The sequence below is a fragment of the Pezoporus occidentalis genome, unplaced genomic scaffold (assembly GCF_034315485.1).
Source record: "Pezoporus occidentalis ecotype Australia unplaced genomic scaffold, CSIRO_AGI_Poc_V1 ctg120, whole genome shotgun sequence".
Taxonomy (NCBI): domain Eukaryota; kingdom Metazoa; phylum Chordata; class Aves; order Psittaciformes; family Psittacidae; genus Pezoporus; species Pezoporus occidentalis.
In genome coordinates, this window is record NW_026912995.1 from 564,777 (window position 1) to 588,693 (window position 23,917).

Sequence of the window (23,917 nt, forward strand, 5' to 3'; positions counted from 1 at the left end):
CTTCTATTCCTCCCACACTCCCCAAAAATACCTGCAGCATGAAATCAGTCATTGTAGGAAAAAAAAACCAGCAAATCTATGGAAGAACACAAGCTTATCAACTATTTATTAAAATCCACCATTAAAATTGCATTTGAATTAAGCAGAGTTAAACAATTAGCAAAACAATCAAATGACTCCAAACTATGGAAAATCCTGAAAGGAAACCTCCATAAATCTAATAGGCAATTTCTAAAAATTCAGCTGGCCTACTGCATTAAATATAAACAGTGATCACAAAGCCAAACTGGTGAAAACCCCTCCCCTAAAACTTCTGAATAAGTCCGAGTTACTAGTAACTTGATTAAAACCACTAGTACTTGAAACTCTGCTGTAGACCTATATAAAGTTTAAAATCTTATAGTTTTTTTGTAAGAATTCCTTGACATTGTTTCTGAGCATTTTAAGACTTACAGCTTATAGTTTCTCTGATCTCTATTGATGCTGTTAATTGCCTGAATTTAAGACTGCATAAATACTTTTTACAATTAGTTCATTTTAATTACTTGAAAGTAAAATGAACACCCATAAAAGGCAAATAATTGAACATTTAATTATGGAAATTTGCTATTGATTACTAAAATTTGCTTTCAGAATGGGCATGTTCTTTTGCTACTTGCAATTACTGTAATTAAGGTTTTCACATGTTAATTAGAATTGTTTTGGCATGGCAAATTCCACTCCTCTCTGTCTCTCAAAGTAGGTAATCGCACACTTCTTTTTCTTTTTTTTTTCCGTATATCTAGTATATGTACACAAGGAAAAGGACTTCCCAGATTTCATTCAAATTAAGAAGGGGCATAATTCTATCAAGTCAAAATAAGCATAAAAACAATACAGACTTTTTTTTTTTAAAGCATTAAATATCTCAGACAGAAACAGGAAAATTGAAACATTAATGACAAATGTCAGTAAAATAATGAAAATACTTAGGGACAAATAAGATTTCTGTAATCACAGTATGACAAAAAAAAAAAATTAAAGAAATAACTAACCTTGTTTTAACCTAAAGCGTGAGAAACAACGTAACCTAACCTGAAAAAAAATACACTGGATTGTTTGCCAGTGAATAGCTTATATACCAGGTAATGCTGTTCTCATTCTTATTTTAATTGTGCCAATGGTCTTATCTTTTGTAGCCCCTCCAATTTATGTATTTTAAGTATTTCTCAGGAAGCTTGCTGGAGATGGGAGGTAGAATGCCATCAGCCTGAGAGTTTCACTCTCTGAGAGATGCAGCAAACTGTAAGCTAGTGAAACTCTGCCCATCTTAAATTAAAATGAGAAACTCACAAGCCCTGGGACTGAATATGGCCGGCAACTTTACTGAATGTCACTTGGGATCATATAGTTTTTTCCTTCTATATTACTTCTGACTAGCACTCAGCTAGGCTTTAATTTATGGCCTAGCAGTGTATCTGAAAGAGCTATCTGGCCCTCAGTAAAGGAGACAATATTCCAGGTTTAATTGAGTACATAAAATTCTACTTTGTGCCCTCTTGAGTCTTCCATGGAAACTGTGGCTCACCAAGGTAGACAGTAACTGTTAGGAGCATACTTACTGCATTGAAATTGGGGAAGAGATTGACTGCTGCGGCAGTGTCCAGAGGAAATGGAAGAAATGGTTTAATATCCAGCGACGGCTGCAAAGGTGGAGCAGGAGGACGCACTAGGGCTGGAAGAGCAGGGCTCTGGCATGTACCACCTATGTGTAGAAAGAGACAGAAGCATTCAGCAAGTACTGTGATTAAGGGGAAGAAGAAAAGAGCCAACCCCAAAAAGCAACAATAAAAAGCCAATACTGGATTAAAGAAATACATTTTTATTTGACCACAAATTACGCCATTACTGAAAAACAGCACAGTTGCCTCAGTGACGGTTGTAATTTTTTGCCAGTAATTGCCTCAGGTATCAGTCTACTATTATTTAAAATTAATAAACAATTTCCCTCCCTGGATTATCTGGAATAATATAGTTCAGTGTATGTCTGACTTCCTTTTACAACTTCAGCTAGTCCCATTCTTCTATGATTTCAGTGTTTCATCCCAACCCTATTGCTCAACCCTCCAAAGCCTTACATCTTCAGAGTCAACCTAAACCTCACAAACACGACATACCTTGCTGCCTCAACAGCTGATCAATACAAATCTAAATTCAGAACAGTTTCAGCAGCCACAGTCCTGCTTATGGGAAGGTACCGATAAACATTTACTGCTCTTGCAAGGGATGGAGCCGATTCAGGCTCTGTGCAGCAGAAAGTTCCTGCTGGCTAATGGTACCAACCATTAGCTCTGTGGGAACATGATGCAAATGAAGAAATCCTCTTGCATACCAATAGGTCACTACCTGTTTGCAGTGGACCCTATTTTACTTATTTGTCTGTTCCTTGCCACAGCCAGCTAGAAACTGTAAAGATCCAAGACTGTTCTCTTGCTTCCAATGTCTCCCATGTTTTGGTTGCACTCCAAAACATCAATTCCCCGTTAATTAAAGACTACTTGGATCCTAGGAAACTGTTAAAATATGTCGGTGTTCTTCTAAACTGAGAGGCAGGCAGCAGACTGTAAAAACCTGCTTGTAAGAATACAAGAAACATTTTAAAACAAAAAAAAAAGGGGGGGAGTTTTACAGTACTGACTGAACAGAGACACAGGCAGACAGACCAACAGAGGGAAGAGAGCCAGAATCTTTTTCTTTTTCTTTCATGCATACAGACACTTCATTAGACAAGCTGCATACATTCTTTAAAAGACCAGATACAGTCAGAATGATATACAGAATCTCTGTGTATTTGGCCAGCAAATCTGCTAACAAGGTTTGCCATTAAATATGTCTAAATGAGGGTTAACAGCACAGGATTTAATTAAACAGTTGTAACAGATCATCCACAGTTCTGCTTCTAGATATAAAATCAGTTGGAGCCAAATTTTCAAAGACTGTTTTTTGCCAAATTTCAGGTCCTGTGTGAAAGATTTCACTAAAAATCATTGAAAGGAAAACATTATCCACTAGTAAACTAAAGGTATTGGATGAGGGTTCGCTCCAAGCTCACGGTAGGTTTTACCATAGAGTAACTGCTATTTTTGGACTAATTTTTACATTTTCCTCAATTTGAAAGTGTAGCAAATCACTCTTTGAATGCAGCAGCTAAGGATATGAGCAACAGAAAAGCAGAGAGCAAGCAGCTCTGCTTTCCATAGCTCACCATCATAGAATCAAGTATTTAATGATTGCGATTAGATTGGCAATTGCTACATTCCCATGGACTTATTACAAAACCAGCAAAAAAATAAATTGAACAGGTCAGAATGACGATAGGGTAGTGTGGAACATGCCAATCTTATTCTCTCTGAATAGGAAAGACCAAGGAAGTCATTTTTTTAGATGCTGGAAATATTTTTTCTCTCACATATAATGAAGGGAAGAAATCTCTCCTACTAATATAAACCTCAATAAGTGTCTGAGTTGCACCTGAGATTGTACAGAATCACAGAAATGCCAAGGTGAGCATTTGCCTGGTAATAGCGAAGAATCTGAAGCAGGTTAAATATCCTACAGCTCACAGATGAAAATGCAGACTAGACTGAGAAATATCATCTGTGCTTGGGGACCCAGCTCATTGAGTGTATCATCTCCATGCTATGGAGGAAAGACTCATAGGTTTGGATTACCTAGAGCATCAGCAGTGCTATCCCATTCTCTCCTAGGATACCATGCTATGAAGGATAAAATATTTCCATTCTGTGATCCTTCCCTGTGGCATGACTAGGCGCTCACACACCTGCCACTGCCAACCAGGGCTGCACAAAGTCATCTGGGGACAAGAACACACTGTAAATGGAAAAATTCAGCCAACTCTGCAGGACCTTGGCTGGAACTCACAGCCCCTGGAACGGAGTTTAAAATCTACCACAGTCCTGGCTAGAGTGGCACAGAAAATGAGTATGTTCAGAAGCACAGCTGCTCTCTGTTTTCTCTGTTTTTGCAATAGTGTCAGACATGTCCCTGAACGATGGAGCACATGATAGGTACCATGAAATCTGAGCTTTTGCTTGAAAGAAATTCTCTAATGTTTATAGCTGCAAAACTTAGCACTTCTTTCCATTGAACATGAGCAGAGATGTAGCCTAGAATTGGCAACAGAAAACCTGAAGCAATGGCAACTGCTTTTGTGACTCAGCTTAACTGAAAATACCTTTGGACAACATTGGGAATGTCAGTGTTAACTACTTCCATTCTAACACATTAGCAGAGAGATGGGGAGGGATAGAATCCCACAGGGAAAGGTTCTTGAAAAGCACACGTAGATAAATTCTTATCATAAAGAAGGCAATATAAAGGGCAGAAATGATGATAGGATGAAACATGATACCCAAGAAAGTCAAACTGAAGGTAAAGTAAGAGGGATGCACTAAACCTAATAAAGGGGAATTAACTTTGAAAATAAGTGGTGCTATGTGTGACGACAGCATGCTTAGAAAATTACTACAGCAGAACATACATCTTTTTTAGTTATCTAGTATTACGGAACACTGGATCGAGGTGAGCGATCATGAGGATTGCTTATGACTGTTTCGGTGTTACATATGCTAAGCTTCTACAGAAAGACCTTCACAGCTTTCCCTGTGCAGATGCAACAATGCTGATCAACATACAATGAAGATTCAATATCAGCCTTTTTGCAGTCTTCCAACCAGCAAGGCCTGGAGTTCCACTCTGACCAATAAAGACAGGGTAACAACCCACACCACTGACAGACTTTGTCCACAGCCTGTGCTTGATGCTCTGAACCTGAAGTTCAATGTACATCCTTGCCAAACCTAGGTGCATGCATGGCCTGGCTTAAGATATATAACTGTCTCCACAAAATGTAGGCCAGTACAGGCCCGAAGTTACATTTTATGAGTAGCATGCTACAATTACCTAAAATAGGAGAATACTAACATATTTACTAATTCCAGTATCACAAATTAGTGATGTTACAGTCTAATTTCTTTCTAAAGAGGAAGAATTTTTTGCAGCACGTTCAGATCTTAAATGCAAGATCAATGTTGTAGATATTTGAGAATTTTTTTTTTTTCAGGAAATATACGAATAACGTAATACAATGTAGAAGCTTCATTACCTCAGCATTTTAACCAAGACTGAAGTAATCATTCATTTCTTCAGTTTTCAGGCAATTTAAATCACAGACAAGATAAACTCTTGGCCAGAGGCACTGGGTATGCACCCAAGGTAATCGTGAGCAAACAAATCTGAAGAAAAGCTTTCTACAGACCTTTGCCCCTTCCTATATCTCATCGAGACAGTTTTTGAGAACTCCCCTAGTGTCAATCAAGTCGCATTTTTACACATGGATGCACTTCTGTATCTCCACTTGGAACTAGACATTTTGCCCTACCACTAGGTAATCTGTTCTGCAATACAGCATTATGCTTTGAGCACAGACAGCCTACGTGGTACAAAGCCATGTGTGCAACATGAGGTTCATACTCTGTTGCATAGCCTGTTCAGGCAGTTCTTCAGAAACCTGGTATGACATAATGACATGAACTTCATCACTGCAACACCTTCCTTGCCTGTATCCAGAACCAAGGAAAGACAACATAAACATTCAGATGAAGAGATGATTCATGCAGGTTCAGCCACAAACTGTTCATTCCACAGTCATTTTTTTTTTTTTTTTTGAGTTGGAATATAAATAAATATCGTTTTTCCCTCATCCGCAGTTTTGACATCAGAGACCATGTTTCACTACGGAAATGAAAATACATTTTAAAATGAGAAGTAATTCCAAAAAGAAGAAACCAGATTTCTTTAAAAATGCTGATGTTTTGGCCTTAAAGACATTTCTGTCAGAATTCCTTACAAAAAAAATAACACCTTCTGTGAGAATTTTTTGCTTTCAATGAAATAGCATTTTCTGATAAGAAAGTCTCCCATGCAAATAAAGAGACATAAGAGAGCAGAGTTGTTTTTATATACAGGACAATATACAATAAGTTTTCTTAGTGTTTCTGGAGGAAGTTAACATCCTTGTCCCTCAGGTCCCCTAACACACAACCCAACAATTTGGAACCACTTATTGCTATATTTCGTGACTTGGCTATAGAGAAAGATATGCTGCATCTTCCCCTGCACAGCCTTTCCTCATGCACACTCATTCCCAAACCTTTAAACTCAACTGCAGATTTAGTTTCCAGAAAAAGAATCACCAGTTCTATTTTCAAATAGTCTCTCCTTAGGAAATATCCAGCCCAAATTCTGCAGACACAAACAATGTAGATAATTTTTTTGAAATGTATTTGGAACTTGGAGGTATGTGAACTGGGCAGGAACTCTAAACTAATACTCCATTCATCTAAATCTTTTGCAGTTCTTCCATCACTAACTATTACCACCATAAACTCTTGAGTAAAAAAGCAAATCTCTGCAGAATTCCATTTTGATTCCTTCATTACTTTGCAATTCTTTCCTTCTGGCTACATCTAAATACAAGCCTTTTTAAATACATCAGAGACAACCTAAAGTAATGTTCAATGTCCCTTACATCCTGGAGTCTGTTTCCAGTATCATAATTTGGTTTCTCCAAGATACAGATAATTCCCAGGTTTTCCACCCCATCTCATGCCTCTCCCCATACAGCTTACTTGAGGTCAAAACAATATACACATTCTGCCTTGGCAGGAGCTCGGAGAACCTTTCAGCTGGTATGACTCAGTGGAGTAAGCTGGGAACACATCACCGGTTTCCAACTTAAAAGTTAACTTCTAGGTAACTTAAAAAGATAACTTCAAAAAGTATCAGCAATATTTTTTTATATAGGATCCTAATATTTGACAGTTCACACCCAGTAAGCATTACAATATATCCTTAAGATATATTAGGATAGAACCTGAGCCAAACAAATTTACTTTCCCTAAAAAATTTTCAAGAAAACTAATTCAGGCTATTTTAAAGTATAAAAAAGAAGGGATATGTTCTATCTTATAAATGCAAAGAATCTTATATTTGGGTAACTCAGTATCAGCTAGAACTTTTATTTCATTATAAATTTAGTTTGCTAGTGGGCCAAATAAAAGGTGTATTTCAGATTTTTTTCAGAAAGGCAATAAAGACATAAACATTTAAGAACAGTAGGCTAGCCATGATGAATAATGAACATTCTTTAGCTAAAATATTAGATATCACACTTAGGTCTATAGAGAATCTGATAGAATGGAAAAATTAAAGATATCCAAAGACAAAAAGAATAACCTGCTCTGGGATATAAAAAAAAGCCCATGTGACATGAATTGTAGATCTGGCTTTTAGGAATTAGCTTAATGTAATTTGCCATAAGTTATAGTCACTAGGGTACTCCCTTTTATCATTGTATGATAGTCTTCATTTTTGCAACAGATACTTTTCTTAAAAACTGTTGAATTGTGACTTTAAAGGTATGTTCAGTTTTGTAATAAGTAGTAAGAGCTGCCTAATCACCGAACTACTTATTAGTAGTTATTATTATAGTACTCAAATGACTAAAATATGAACTCAGCATACAAAAGGTAGCTAACAGGCAATCTGTACCTTTTATGTACATAAACAGATACACTTTTAAATGTTTAACAGGCTACACAGTATTCCGTATGGACTGAAAAGAGGTCATGTGAGAACAAACACATGATGTCTGTTGAGAATTTATTACTCAGGAAATCCATTCCGTGTAAGGTTTTTGTTGTGGTTGGTTTGTGTGCATGTGTGCTTTTTCAGTTTTTTTTTTTCTTCTTTTTTTTTAGGAAGGGAAATGAGGATCTTAAAGTGCTTTCAACACCTGTACAGTTCATAGACTTTATCTTGGAGAGCATTTTCATTATAATAAGTATCCCAATAAGTAATCCTGAAAATATTTTAAGAATGAGGACATCCACATTTAAACATATTGTTTCATACAATCCCTCTTAGTTTCAGAAAAGAAAGAAAAAAAAAGGAACTGCATTAAGTATTTTACACCCACTAGAAAAGAAACACCCTCAAAATGGGACTCCCAACCACACCAGCTTTGATCCTGCTGCCTCTCCTTGAGGCAGCTGGGGGATCAAGTACACTGTGTGGCAATACAAGCTTTCCTTTCATAAGTTTTGCTGTTAGTAATGTTAACAGTGGCTAGTCACTTTGAAGAGGATGAACGCAACACTGTCTCAGCTGTGGAGATCTGAGTGTAATTGATTTTTCATTTCACTGCCCAAACCAAAAAATAAAGACAATTAGGGGGAAAAAATAAAAATCATTGTGTCAGCTGAAACATTTCTTTCACCCAAAATCAAATTCTACAGTTTGTACTTGGATACTTGACCACTTTTATTATTTAAATATTGACAAATTTCAAACATCCAAATCCAAACAATTCAAAATTACTCATTAAAAAAATATTTTCAAATATTTTCAAACCCCTTTCCTGCTTCCCCCCACCCTTTTTTTTTTTTTAATCCAAACTAGAACTCTTTCAGTTTGGCACAGATCAATATGCACTATTCACTTACACAGTGTGTTTTTCAGCATACACACTATTCACCTGGAAAGTCTGAATCACTGGTCATTTGCTACTATTCAAAGTATTATTTTGTCTAGAGACAATATTTATTCTGCAGTTCCTGCAAAGTGAGTTGGCTTAGAAAAAGAATTTTTTTATTAGTAATAGTATTTTTAGAAGCCTGTGGCCATGCATCATATCAGGGTTTTCAGTCTTTTTTTTCACACTTACTAGCATTTTGTAAAATAAAATCATATAACCTGATATAAGAATTTTAATTAAAAAATGTACCCCTCTGTAAACCTAAAGGAGTAGATTTCTCTTTTTGTTTCATAGAATGCTGTGAAATGACTACTATGATGCTGGACTAGGAAAATTTGCATGAATACACTGATATCTATTACCTTCTTTCATTGCTGTCCTTACTTTCAGAAGACAATCCTGCTGCTCCCTTTTCACTACCTTCTTCCCTCCTGCTCCTGCATTAACAGACAGGTGGGCCCAGGTTACAGACAATAAAGACAAGTCTCTCTGAACAGGAGCAAAGTGCACAGTGATGAAGATGCTACCTACTTCAGGGATGAAGATGCTACCTACTTCAGTCCAGAAGGACGCTAATGTCAGAGCCTCCACAAACGCCATAAAGTATTATCACCTTCTCCTCATATCAAGAATATGCTATGGCCCACAGGAAACACTTTACTAAATAAAATATTATTTCTTTTTTATTACATAAAATCTACTGAAAATAACCCACGATCTGAATTTCAGTACTTAACACTGCCGAACAATGAATTCCACTAATTCACTACAAGCAACATCTATGGATTATAAATTGCACAAGGGCAGCAACTAAGCTTTTTATTTTAGGAACATGACCTACCTAATTGAGCTCTTCAGAATCCTTTGAGATTTTTTCCAGTTGGTCAGACAAATCTGGATGATTTCTTTTCCCCTATTGGAAGCCATCAGATCACTGAAAACTAAATGATCCAAAACGAATGTTCCACTTTCTGTAAATTTCTGGCTGTTTCCAGTAGAAGGAAACAACAAGAAATTGTCTAATTTGGCTGCCTTGCTTATTACCAGCTGCCCATACCAAGTACCAGCTATTGTAGCTACCAGATAATCAGAAAGGCCAAGACCACCAGTGTCACGGATTTGGAGAAGATAAACAAGCAAAATGCCCATGAACCTCCTCTCCTCCCTCCTGAGAATGGATGAGCTTTTCATTTCCATTTGCCTTGCAAAACAAAAAAACAAACGTTAAATACCCAGCAGCTGTATATTACTCCATGGAATTCTGGTATTAATTCTCAGAGCATTCCTATATGGCAAGAGACTATCCCCATTTTTCAGCTAGGAACCTACGGCAGACAGCGCAAGTCACCCGCTCACAGCTCATACAGGAATCTGTGGCAGGTGAATGAATTTGAGCCCTAGGTCCCTAAACTTAATGCTCTGAGCACTGCAACAGCCTTCCCTGATAGTCTAGTAGAGAACTGAATGCATTTTCTCTCAGACTTGAGAGATTTCATGATAGGAAAGACAATGTCAAAAGCTGCTCTTCCTTCCCAACCATAAATGCTAGATGGTAGATGAATGGACCAATGACTCCATATCTACACTGATAATTCACTTTTCTTTTGGCAAACTATGTATTCCCGCCTCTATATTCTGATGTACTTTCCCCTATGTGGTTTTACATAAATTTCTACTTTCTTTAGTAAGGAAGTGAGTCCAAGGAAGTGAAAAGCCTGCCTTACCTTGAGTGAGCTAGAAATACATACAGGCATTCCTACCCCCAAGCACTAATGCCAGGCCAGAAAAGTTTGTCTGGATATGAAAGATAAAACAGCTTTCCCTTTCCTTCTCATTACCATAATGTCTTCATCTTGGGTAGTTATTCCCACATAAAGCAGCTACCCACAGTATGATTCCCAGTCTGCAGCAGAAACATTTACATTCAGAGTCAAGCTGAGGTGCATCTTGAGTTGTGTGGGAAGCATGAGTGTTTTCAGAGAAGCACTGCATTTCAATGAAGTCAGAGGAAGGGCACAGTGTTACAAATGCACGCGTCCCCATAACTGCATATACAGGGCTTCTCTACATCTTTCAGCAAGTAAATAAATGTTCTTACAGTTGCTACACTGACTGCAGTATTACTGACTAGCACATCATGGATGTCTCCTAAACAGTGGGTCAGAGTATGTGCTTAGTGGCCTCTACTAGATTTCTACTAGACCCTACCAGATCTAACCAGCTAGAGGCTCAGCAAAAATCTTGCTACAGAATGGATCTTGAATGGATCCATCTTGAATGGATCTAAGTGTTGAATGACATGGAGGAAGCTGCTGAACAGCATTAAGGGCACAGCTTCCCAACAGATCCTAACTGCGAAGACTCAACAATCTCCCCTGCCTCCCAATAAATAAATGAAATAAAGCAAAAATACAAGCACCAGCCAAGTATTCTAAAAATCACATTAATTTTAAAGCTTTACACTTTTTGACATTTAAAATATTCTTGACCTGTCAAATTCTGCAGTTCGATTTTTCTGATGTTTTTATAAAGGTCATGTTTACAGTATAATGAGCACAGATTTCCAAGGGCTGTTAATCAGAAGAATGCTGTATTGCAAACAGATTTTCAAAGAAATTTTCATTTTTACGATGAATACATTAACAATTTAAAAAATGCCATTTTTCAAAAGCATGCTTGGAAAAGAAACGTCCTGGGTTCAGCAGTAGCAGTCATTTTTCTCCTTCTTGGTAGCTGGTGTAGTGCAGTGTTTTGACTTTCGGCCTGGGAACAGAGCTGATAACAATGGTGTTTTGGTTTGGCCAAGGACTTTGTGAGCCTCATGCTCTGCCAGGGAGGAGGGGAGGCCGGGAGGAAGCAGAGACAGAGACTCTACTAGTAAACTCTATGAGGATAGCACTGTGCAGCAATGCGTCTTTCATTTAGCACTGAGAAAGCTCAACTTCAACAAATTCTATTAATAATTCACTGGAATTCATTTTTGCACATTTTAGGTGCAAAACACCTATTGCATGTTACCAGAGCACCCCTTCACTCTTCTGATAGCTGTAAAATCTCTGCTGTTGTATCGAATAACAGGTAGATCACTTGGGAAGTGATTAAGTTAGGAGAAGGATGGCAGAATAAAAGCTAAAGGAGCAAAATCAGCCCAGGTCAAAGCTAGCATCACAGAGAGGGAAGAAGCGAAGGAGGGAAAGAAGTGCACAGACAGAAGAGTGATGGGAAGTCTACCATTCTGTAGATCAACAGCTGTTGGTCTCACAGGTAGCACACAGCAATGGGCATGAAAATATCTCCCTGTGAATCTCTGCCAGTGTTGCATGCACTGGGACAGGATTTCCCTTCAGATTAACCTCACAGGTTTTGTATACATAGATATATACAATATGCATATTTTGTATATATACATAACAAAAATGAAAAATGCATTCCTACTGAAATAGAACCACATTTTTCATTTTTATTTCCTGTGCATAAAGACATAAATGCTTACACAATACATCAGAAACAATCATAATATCAGAATTTTTGATTCACAAAAATCCCATATATATGTTTAAAGCCATTAGATTATGTTCTTTCATAGGTAGGTGACAGAGTAAAGTATCATTTTGTGCTGAACACTGAAAAAGTAGAGTGGAACCCAAAGTACAGGATTTACAAATGGATAGTGAGCACAGCCAGAGCCACAGTAGACAGAGGTGGGTTTTAAAAGACAATCTCCTGAACATAAAGCCCTATTTAGCTCATGGTGGTTTGAAAGATATTTGTTGAGATAAATTATACATCATATCATTTTTCCCATATGCATTCCTAAACTAAAAATACTTCAAGTTATTTGGCTTAGGAACTTTTCCCACCAATGAAATAGCTGATTTCTCACTCTGAATGAAATACCTGAAGAAAAGTAGACCAAACCAGCAAACTTTAATATCTTTCATATTATTCTTTCTCAGGAACCCCAAACACCAACTATTAGATCACGTGGCATAATTGTCTCTAAATCCCATGTAACTTTTCATATAACTTCAATGAAACGAAACCAGTTCAGCCCTCAGGAGATAGAGCTGTCTGGGGAGGGTGAGGGGGGAAATCAAATGCCTGAGGCTCTATCTGTGACCAAGACTGGGAAAAAGCAGCTGATGAAAAATTGAAGTTATTCTAGCAGGCAACCCATGCTTTGTGCTGAGAAGCAAAGAAACACCAGGCAGTTCTTGGCAGTCTGTTGTCCCCACAGACACAGGGGAAGAGTTATGCTTCGTTAATTGTTAAGTTTAAACCTTACTAGAACAGAGTTGTATGCCACCTCAAAGCACACATGCACTGTGTCCAGCAATGACTAATCTCTGGATTTTCATCAGCAGGCAATTACAACAGGAAAACATGAACAGGGAGGTGGGGTGGGGAGGGAAGGGCCAGTTGGACTCTGGGGAGAGAGAAAATCTTCCTGTCTCCGGTTAAGTACCACCTGAATATTTGAAGATCGGAGTCACTCCCTTCAGCATTAGGCAGCTGAATTCAGCTTACATCACACTCTTACAAAAACATGAATTCAGATGTTGCTTTGTTGCCACATTGCCCAAAACTGAAGGTTAACTGCAGTGATTGCAATATAGGAAGTTGGACATGTCCGTCAGACAAAAAACCATGCACACTAACAAGCTAGCAGCCTTCCAGCCTGAAGAGATGAGTCATTTAATTCACTAGAAATTTGCAGATCATCACTGCCTTTCTTGGAACCTTTGCTTTATTGTACAGATCAACACATTGGTCATTCTTCATCTGTCTGACAAAGACTAGGGATGCAAATGATGAGCAGTTCTGGACCACAGTAGATTTTTGAGCTCAGCAAGGGGTCACCCATGAAAGGAGAGCAGGTGATGATAAAACATAAACCCCTCAAGAATTATGTTAAGGGCAAGGAGTTTGCATCAAATTTGGGAAGGGGAAAAGTGGAGAGGAAAGGAAGGGAAGCTAAAGGAAGTAAGAAGGCAGCAGGCAGAACAAGAATGTAAATAGAAGAATGGGATGTTGGAAATCAATGAGAGAGATCTAAACCTTGGACAGAATCCATTAAACAGATGTTTTATGGAAATTATACATCCAGCCACAGATTTAGTTTTAATAAAGTTTAAATAGGACATGTTATAATAGACTTTAAAAGCAATGATTGTGTGACTGTACTGTATCTGGAAAATACTAACAACATTGCCAAAAGCTATTTATTGCAATCACACACTGCTCTTGTGCAAATCAAATGATTTTCTTTTTCTTTTTAAAGAGAGATAAACATTTGTCATATGATATGCTGGAAAACAGTTTCTAAGTTTTAGTTCACAGTATATCCTGATGACTAAGTGTTTTTATTTCCTTCCAAAAACTGTGGGATTATGGTTTCACAGACACAGTTACAATCAAGAAAATAGCTACTCCATAAACCAGTAAGTCTCTATATTCAAAAAGGGTAAGCAAAAAAACCCACACCATGATGAAATTGAACAGGTAGATACCATAAAAAAGTCTTATTAGGACTAGTGAAGAAAACACTGGCTTTCCTATCTATGAGAAAGATCACAAGAACATATTTTATACAGTGTTTGGTAAGAGCATTGGCCCATATATACTAATGCTGTGAGGTCAGAGTTGAACTAAACTCCCTACAAATCAGAGCAAGAAAGACTGCCGATGAAAGGAGGTCCTGCAAATGCTTTACGGCACAGTGAACTCACGGTGTCTATGGTGGCAGACTCAAGCACCAGAGCTCAGAGCCATTAATATCTCGTTCTTGCTAAGAATCCACCAAAATTCACCTTTAAGTAACACTTTGAGCTGTCAATAATAAAAAAGTGAAAAAAGGAAGAAAGTATAAATTCCAAAGGCATGAGGGCTTGAAATAACAGCATTTGACTAACTCTCTGAACACCTAAATGCTCCATTGTACTCCAGGTTACCTCCATTCTCACTAATATATTCCAGCCATGACCATTCTGCAGCAAAGAAACCCATGACAAATCAGACTACCTTGAATTCACTTCTATAAAGCTGCCTCTGTTCTCTGTCATAGAGGACAGTTTTGAAACCATGCCTGATGCCAGCATGAAATAAGAATTCCAATCTCCCTCAAATCAGGCTTTGGTGTTGCACATGTCCCTGCAATCACAAAGTTACAGATAACTAATCGTAACCATACTTCTATGACATTTTGGCTTATGCCATTCCTTGTGAATAGGAGAGAGGGAGAAAACACTGTAAAGCTTAATTTGCTTCCTGTGTTGCAAAGTTCCGTAAGAATTTGTCTTCTCTAAAGATCTGTACATAAGCCACACTCTGACATCTACTTATGGAAGCAAATCTTAGGATCCTTATAAAAGTTTCAAAAAATGAAAAAAATCAAGGTCTGTATTCTAATCAAAGGCCTGCACTGAAGCCTGCTCTAAGTCCAATGCCTCAGGGAAATGTCCTAATAGCTGGACTGTTGACTAAACTTGGGATACTTGCACAATAATCTCTTTTAGGAGCAGTTTATGTTTGTGGAAATGTGTATTCATTTCACCATGGAATTTAGCTTGGGTTTCCAGCAGCCCACAAAAATCCCTTCACCACAGGGCTAGTATCTTCCTGAGAAAGTGAATACACCCTTTATCAGTGGAGAAGTTCTAACAGAATGGCTATTTATAAATAAGGGCTACGGAAACTTTAATTTTGGCAAGCTTACACCTGATGGAGCTGATGTAGGCAAATGTTTTGAGAACTGGAAGACGTGGCAGTTAGCGGGTTGACTGTCCTTCTCTTGATATTTGTGAAAAAGCTGGCAGGTCCATTTTTTTATATCTCTATGTAAAACATGCCTATAATTTAAAAAAGTTTTTCAAGCAAGGAAAATAATCTCCTTTCCTTCTCTACAGGTGGGGGAAAAGCACCACTGCTTTTGCAAACAAGACACAAAAGGACAAAATTTTGTCCTACTTTCCAGAAACGGAGGCATGCCAGGCCAAATTTATCTAATCTATGACATGCTGGATGCTTCAGGCTACATCCACGGAAACATATAAAGGCTTGTCCTCCACAGATTTAATGAATGGGAATCCCTGCCCCTGGCTAATATAAATTGTGCTTGTTGATGGGCAATTCTATTGATTACAATCCTGTTACATTTACACACATATACACAAGAGCTTTCAGTGAAGTAGCATGAACTATTGGCCAAAACCCACAAATCTAAGCCAAGAATATATTCATATTTCTTTAAGCTATATAAAATTAATAATGATTTCTTAGCTTTTCTGCATCCTATCCAGGTGTCCCTTAAAAATATTTTACGATCAAGCGTACAGAAATTTATTCCATGATAAATCCATGATTATTCATTGCATTCAGAACTTTTCCCTTGACCAAAAAGCGAAGAAATTTTTATAGGTTCTGACACAGATTTTGCTATAAAGTTTTCAGAGTGGACCACACAGTTTGTAGCTGTAAACAAAAGGCAGCAGGACAGTACCTTGTGTATCGATGGTTACCATTTTACATGGGAGAATTTCTAAAAGAAAAACAAAAAACAAACCATAACAAAAAAAAAAAACAAAAACAATAAAACAAAACCACACAAAACCAAAACCAGTCCAAACAAAAAAAACCCACCCTGCAGTGGTGTAAAAAAAAGTGGCAAGAAATGGTCTGCATACTTACACATGCAGATTTAACTGCTGGCTAGTGATGGCAAGGGATAGTGAAAGGGACAAATGCTATTCATCTGCATTTTTACATAGCTCAGAAACAGACTGAAACCCTCTGTAAAGAAAAAGGAATATGGTAAGAGCTTAAGTACCTTTCCTGGCCTGTCCTTCTATCAGCCTGGCTATGTTCTGGTCCTCTATCAAGGCATCTTAAAATGTTATAGCCCCTGTCCTAGGAACTAAACATAGGAGAGAGTTGTAAAATTTTAAATAACTTTGTAGGGAGGTCCCTTCTTGCTCAAGCAATCACACTTCTCAGATTATCTATTTATGGCCCTACATAGCTATTAAAATTTCACTTTGTGTGCATCACAAACTCAGGTCAGATATTCACCAATTTTGCCTTCACACTTATTCATAGTTTAGAATTCAACATTCCTTGAATGAACTGTAAATATATCTCGAAACAAAAACAACCCACTTCAAACATTTCAGCTCATTCCAGTCAAAGAGTATCTTTTATCTATCTCGTTACTAAGGTGCTTGAAAAAATCAAGCCTTGGCCATAAGAAAATAAAACTGTCACTCGACAGAGGGGGGGGGAAATTGTCTTGGTTGACATGCTTTATTTTATTTTTAAGCCTCTCTCTGCTAGAAAGAGCAAAATAGTACTAACTTTGGTTCTCCTGTGTAACACAGTTATTTGGGAGATACTAAATGTGATTTTTGAAAGGCATTGCTACCAAGCCTTTAACCATGACATGATAGAACACAGAACCAAGGAGAAAAATGCCTGTGCAGACTTTTCTGATAATCCATTTAGATGAGAAGGATCAGAATCATGCAGCCTCCTAATGTTAAGTCCATCTATTACAATTTCAAATGCTATTGAGTATGCTATATATGGAAGTATTTGCTGTGATCCTTATAAAGTCATTGCGTTGCTTTGCTTTTACTATTTGAAGTTATAATCATCATTTGATTTCTTTGTGTCACATTATTTCACATATTCCTACTATTTTTTTCACATTAAAATAGAAAAGTAATCCCCAAAATTTAGGCCACAGACATTTATTTAATTGAATTGTATACCAGATTCTGCCAGTGATTTCTCAATATGTTTTTATTACTGGAGAAGAGCAAAATACCCTCTCCAAAACCTACCACCTTTGAATTTTAATAGATTTGGTATATTAATCTGATGAGAATAACCTTACAATATCTGAGAAGCTATTCTTACAATAACCTTATTTCTTGGTTATTCTATGAGAATAACCTTACAATATCTGAGAAGCTGGCAAGGAAAGTGCAAAGAGCCTTCAGTGGAACCGTGTGTTGACAAGTTGGATCTCTTCTGCCATCCTCCCGCTCTACTGCTAAGGAGCGGATGGAGACTCACATACTGTAATCATCTTTGCTTTCCATAAGAGGTAATCTTACAAAACATTTCCAAGAAAATTAAATTACATTAAACCAGTGAAGTGAGCCAACCTATTGTCAGATTGCTACAGAAATGCAAGGATTTGCTAAGCCACAAACTTCAATCCTGTAAATACTTCTGCATATATTTAAGTATTCAAATTCCTCCCATCAGTGGAATGACATCAGAAAAGTTAATTATTTTTTAATTCATGCATGTAGAAGTAGGGTCTATCTCTTATTTGAATGACTCCATTGAACTAAACATTTAAAATGTTCCATAACAATGAGTTTTAAACAAAGACAATTCTATTCTACTAAAAAGGAATTAAAATTTTACCAAGAGTGTTTAATTTGAAGGATGAATCAAACCCCTAAATACTTGACCTATATCACCATATATAGGAGAAAATTTGTTTGCATAATCCAGAATTATTTTTTTCTACTTTAATACTTTTTTGAAAAACAAAGCAAACTTACAAACCACCAAGATGCACTACCTAAGAACAGAAACAAAACATGAAACTGTAAACATAAGATGAAAGCAAAAGTACTCTATGTATATCGCCAAAGATGCACTAAGACTTCCATCTTTACTTTCTGACATCACATATTTAAAAAAGGAATAGGATTATTCCAGAGACAAGAACATACTTCTTAGATCTAGAAATGCCATTAGAAAACACTCAGAAACTTGCTGTAAGTAAGTCACTGAGAAAGAGAGACCTATCTCCCCACAATTCCAGTCATTTAACAAGAGTTACACTGGGCATTAGTTTGAGCTGTAATACTAAAGGACAGCTACTAAAGCACATTAATCTGTTTAATTAGAGTTATCAATTCAAGCAATAAGGCAATTTTGCATGCAAGCCTCCAAGAAACATGAAACCAAACACAACTTGCCTATATAAGGGCTGCATTCCAAAGCCCATGCACAAGCCAATTTTGCTTTGGTAGATGAGGATTGGGTTAGGGATCAGTTAAGTAATCTGGACATCTATGGGTCCGGATGGAGTACACCCACGGGTGCTGAGGGAGCTGGCGGAGGTCATTGCTGAGCCACTCTCCATCATCTTTGGTAAGTCGTGGGAAACAGGAGAGGTGCCTGAGGACTGGAGGATGGCAAATGTCACGCCAGTCTATAAGAAGGGCAAGAAGGAGGACCCGGGTAATTATAGACTGGTCAGCCTCACCTCCATCCCTGGAAAGGTGATGGAACAACTTATTCTTGACACCATCTCTAGACATATCAAGGATGAGGGGGTCATTAAGAGCAGCCAACATGGCTTTACCAAGGGGAAGTCATGTTTGACCAACCTTACAGCCTTCTATGAACAAGTAACTAGGTGGATGGATGATGGTAGAGCGGTAGATGTGTTTTTTCTTGATTTCAGTAAGGCATTTGATACTGTCTCCCACAGCATCCTCATAGATAAGCTAGGGAAGTGTGGGCTTGATGATCAGGTAGTGAAGTGGATCAAGAACTGGTTGGAAGGAAGAAGGCAGAAAGTTGTGGTCAATGGGGCAGAATCTAGCTGGAGGTCTGTGACTAGTGGAGTTCCTCAGGGGTCGGTGCTGGGACCAGTGCTGTTTAATATTTTCATCAACGACCTGGATGAGGGAACTGAATGTACCCTCAGCAAGTTTGCTGATGACACTAAACTGGGAGGAGTGGCTGACACACCAGAGGGCTGTGCTGCCATTCAGCGAGACCTGGACAGGCTGGAGAGTTGGGCGGAGAGGAACTTGGTGAAATTCAACAAGGGCAAGTGTAGAGTCTTGCATCTGGGGAAGAACAACCCCATGTACCAGTACAGGTTGGGGGGTGACCTGCTGGACAGTAGTGAAGGGGAAAGGGACCTGGGAGTCCTGGTGGATAGGAGGATGACCATGAGCCAGCAATGTGCCCTTGTGTCCAAGAAGGCCAATGGCATCCTGGGGTGTATTAGAAGGAGGGTGGTTAGTAGGTTGAGAGAGGTCCTCCTTCTCCTCTGCCCTGGTGAGACCCCATCTGGAATATTGTGTCCAGTTCTGGGCCCCTCAGTTCAAGAAGGACAGGGAGCTGCTGGAGAGAGCCCAGCGCAGAGCCACAAAGATGATTAAGGGAGTGGAACATCTCTCTTATGAGGAGAGGCTGAGGGAGCTGGGACTATTTAGCTTGGAGAAGGGGAGACTGAGGGGTGACCTCATCAATGTTTACAAGTATGTAAAGGGTGAGTGTCAGGATGATGGAGCTAGGTTTTTTTTGGTGATGTCCAGTGATAGGACAAGGGGCAATGGGTGTAAACTGGAGCATAGGAGGTTCCATGTGAACATCAGGAAAAATTTCTTTACTGTGAGAGTGACAGAGCACCGGAACAGGTTGCCCAGGGGGGTTGTGGAGTCTCTTACATTGGAGATATTCAAGGCCCGCCTGGACAAGTTCCTGTGTGATGTACTCTAGGTTACCCTGCTCTTGCAGGAGGGTTGGACTAGATGATCTTTTGAGGTCTCTTCCAACCCTTAGGATTCTGTGATTCTGTGATTATGGACCTGCAGTTGCAACTAAACATAAATACATAAATCACTTGATCCACAACAGAGTGTTTTGAGTGTGTTAACCTGAAATGCTGAGAAGATTTCAGTGGATGTGGGCCCAGTCATGACAAGATGTAAGATCTGCACACCCTTCTTCAGCCCCAAACCACTGATGCCAGCACAGTTCTTCTGTCTAAGCGTCTGCATTAGGCTTGGAACTTTACACTTCCTGCTCTTCAAACTCAGACACTGGGTGTCTGTAGCATCATAAATCTGTTACCTTCATTTATGCATTAGAGAATGATTTGATTTAGCATCTGAGAAGACTCTGCAAACCTGTATTTCTGGCTATTCTGTTTCACTTGGAGTTGGGGACAATATGTGGTAATCTTGTCTGGATAACAGTAGAATTTTAACGGGACATGTTATGATTTCTTTATTAGGCTCTTCGGATAGCTAAATTATAGTTAAAATGCATTAAGAAGACCTAGAGCACACACAGCTGGTGGGTGTTGCCATGCAGATTCTGTTACTACCACATGTAGAAAAAGAAAAATAATTAAAAAAAAAAATCACATTTTTTTTCCTCACTTAACCTACCATTTCAGTTAACAGAATACATCACATGACTCAGATATTCAGCTACACGAGTATATGCGCTTCCAAAAGCATTAAAAGTAAAATATATCTCTGTGTCCGAGGTCAAGCACCTGTATTAACAGAACTGTTACGAAGCGCTTAAAGTTGCTTGTAGAATAACACTGCAGCAGGGAAACGAAAGGAATGCAGAGTTCACACTGCGTCACTTTGGACTGTTTGACACGAAGTTTTGTTGAGCATTACTAAGGCCAAACCTGGTCATGCTACTAAATTAGCAGACTCAGACGACCAAGATTGGTGGAGACAGCAAAAAGAGACTGAGAAAGTGAGTATAATTCAGTGTCTGACATCTTGAAGTGAACAGGCTTCTTGTTCTCAGAAGTGCAAGCTGAGAACTTGGATCCCACAAGACCATCTTTCTTGCATCAATACATCCTTCAGTGTTTCCCTACGACTTCTCCTGCAAATGTAAGCAAGTTGATTTTAGCCCAATTTTTATTTTTTAATTTTTTTTTTTAAAGCCCCAAACTGGAAAGCACTTAGGTGTTAGGCTTGCCAACTCACATGATTTCAGGACTCTTTCTCCCCGTTGAAAGCTAGGAAAAAGGGGCATAAGCTATTTCTTAGAAGGGCTAATGCACACTGAGAAAAACGTGGCAGGCAGTGGGTGCTCGAACACGCCTGAGGGGACTAGAAACCTTTTAAGTTTTTTCCCATGGAAATCTATTTTTGAGAATATTTTCTTAAGTGACTGCTCTTCATAGGCAATGACCTCTGATTAGACATGATTTAGTACAAGATTTTCTCTCTTTCACCCTAAAATTCACTATAAATTTCCAGTTACCTATTTATTATAACAGCATAATGTTATTTGGTCTTTCCAAAATGACATACTTGGAAGTCAAACTGACATCCTAATTACAAATTAAGCTTGTTACAAGGAATTCTTACCCACATACAATTTTAATACATGCCCATTCAGGAGCTCCAGGCACACAACTAGAAATGTTAAAACCAGAATTTTGCAGACTAGAAACTTGCAGACTAGAAATGAGCTTCTCCCACATGCAGCTTTTTCTGGCTGAGCTACAAACCCACAGAAATGATAGCTTGGTATGATTTGTGGTCATAAACTTCAACAGACCTCTATGAGATGATCCTCTAAGGAAAATATTATGCCAACTCTGCTTGAGGGAGGGGAGAACAAATCTCAGTTTTTCCTTAGTGCTGCTGTTCTGCTTAACTAAAGTCTGTTAACTGGAGGACAGTCACCGTAAACTACTAAACTATTCATTGAATTGTCCTGATCTCTTTAATGATATTGCCAATAATGTGCCTTAATGAGACAAAAAAGGCATCCCAGTTCAACAAATCACTTGACTGGTTGCCCCCTTGAAACCAAACAGAACTTAAATAGGACTACAGTGAGTTAAGAGATACTCTACACAGCTTGTACGTAATCAGGAAAGCTTGAAAGAAAGTCCCCATCCAAACAGATAAACTCCTTGCAAATATACACTTAAAAAGGATAGTCATGGTGGCTTTAATTGTTTTGGGGGGTTTGCTTGTTTTGTTTTTTTTTTTTAAATAATGTGAATTGATGGACTTAGGGATGTGTGGAATTAAATAGCTCAGTTGACTTAATTGACCATTGTCATTACTGGCACTGATGGTAATGGAAATTATTAAGAGTAATAATGACTTTTCTTCTTTTTTTTTTTTCTTTCAGCTGAAAGCTGCTTTCTGCCTTCTGGAAAAGAGGTTGGTGGTTTTAAACCACTTTCTGAAAAAAAGAAAATCTGCACAGCTTTCAGTGCCTGGTAATTTCTGTGCCCGCCAATGGAAACTACCAAAGCTCAGGTGGACATGGGAACTGATAGAATCTTCCCCCACAGGTGTGCAGAGCTTCTCTAGCATAGAATCATAGAGTAGTTAGGGTTGGAAAGGACCTTAAGATCATCTAGTTCCAACCATGGGGAAACCTGTGGCACCATGCTCCCTCCTGCAGATGCAGGAGCCCGTAAGTGGAGCTCCCCACGCAAGGGGAATTGCAAGGCCAATGCAGTTCAAGTTATCCAACTGCCCAAGCTCATTTTTCCATCACATTCAGCACCTTTTGTGGCTACAAGACAGGGAACAACTGAGTGGGAACTGCAAACTAATTGGATCAGCTCTTCTTCCTGTACTTCTATAAACTGGTGGTGGGTGAGGAAGAAACACATGCTAGCCGTGCTGCTGGGCATGCCAACGTCCTCCAGCCCCGGAACTGCTCCCAAAATGGTTCAACTATACTGATGATGATCAACTTAAGCTTTTAACAAGCATTTGTTTCAAATCTGAAATTACTGGAGATACTAAACAAAACTGTTACAAATTATTTGACAGTTACCTTAATTAGGCTAGGTCTGATTTAGTATTTCCAGCACAGTTGAAACTCTTGCTTTACTGTGGGACCATAGAAGTTTCTCAGCATGTTTGGTACAGCAAATGAAATTGAGTTCAAGCAAATCTATTAACACAGTTCAACACTTTCTACAGTTCATTACAAATAATAATTACTTTCTGAAAAATTCTTTCTTCACTATGAAAAAAAGATCAGTCAGTAAAAACAATACCAGTGAGGAAAGCTCAATTTTTACTGAAAGATTCTTGAACTTGTAAGGGTTTTTTTTTTTTGTACCTGCCAGCAGTCGCCATACATGCATTATATCAACAGATTTCAAAACCTGCCCAACTTTTTTCAGACAAACTGTTAACTATTACCTCAAACAATATACTACCAAAACTACCAAAACCAGCTCCCTACATTATTTCCTAGAACTGAAGTTGGCTACACAGACAGCAGAACCTGAAAAAGCAGAGCTATATATACCACAAGCACCTTGGAAAGATTCCTTAAAAGATTTATTATCTATTATTTTAAACCTTCTTTAACATTAGCCATCTGTTACTGTAAGCTTCCTAAAAAGGGCTAATAATTTAGAATGAACATTGTTTCTTCTTATCTTTGCGATTTGGAAGATATTAGCTCAGCTGGGGTCTCTCAAAGAGATATTTGATATAAACCATTCATAATTCATTTGAATATATACCGAGGTCAGATGGCACTATT

At 38.3% G+C, this 23,917-nt stretch overlaps 1 protein-coding gene across 4 annotated transcripts in view; it reads right to left on the reverse strand.

The window, feature by feature from the left end:
* ZNF385D (zinc finger protein 385D) overlaps window positions 1–23,917 on the reverse strand; it is a 423,315-nt gene that overhangs the window by 133,950 nt on the left and 265,448 nt on the right. For all 4 annotated transcript variants that reach the window (XM_062607166.1, XM_062607168.1, XM_062607170.1 and 1 more), the window contains one exon: window positions 1,602–1,744. In XM_062607166.1, the coding sequence (XP_062463150.1) occupies window positions 1,602–1,744 (143 nt within the window). The remainder of the gene's footprint in view (window positions 1–1,601; window positions 1,745–23,917) is intronic.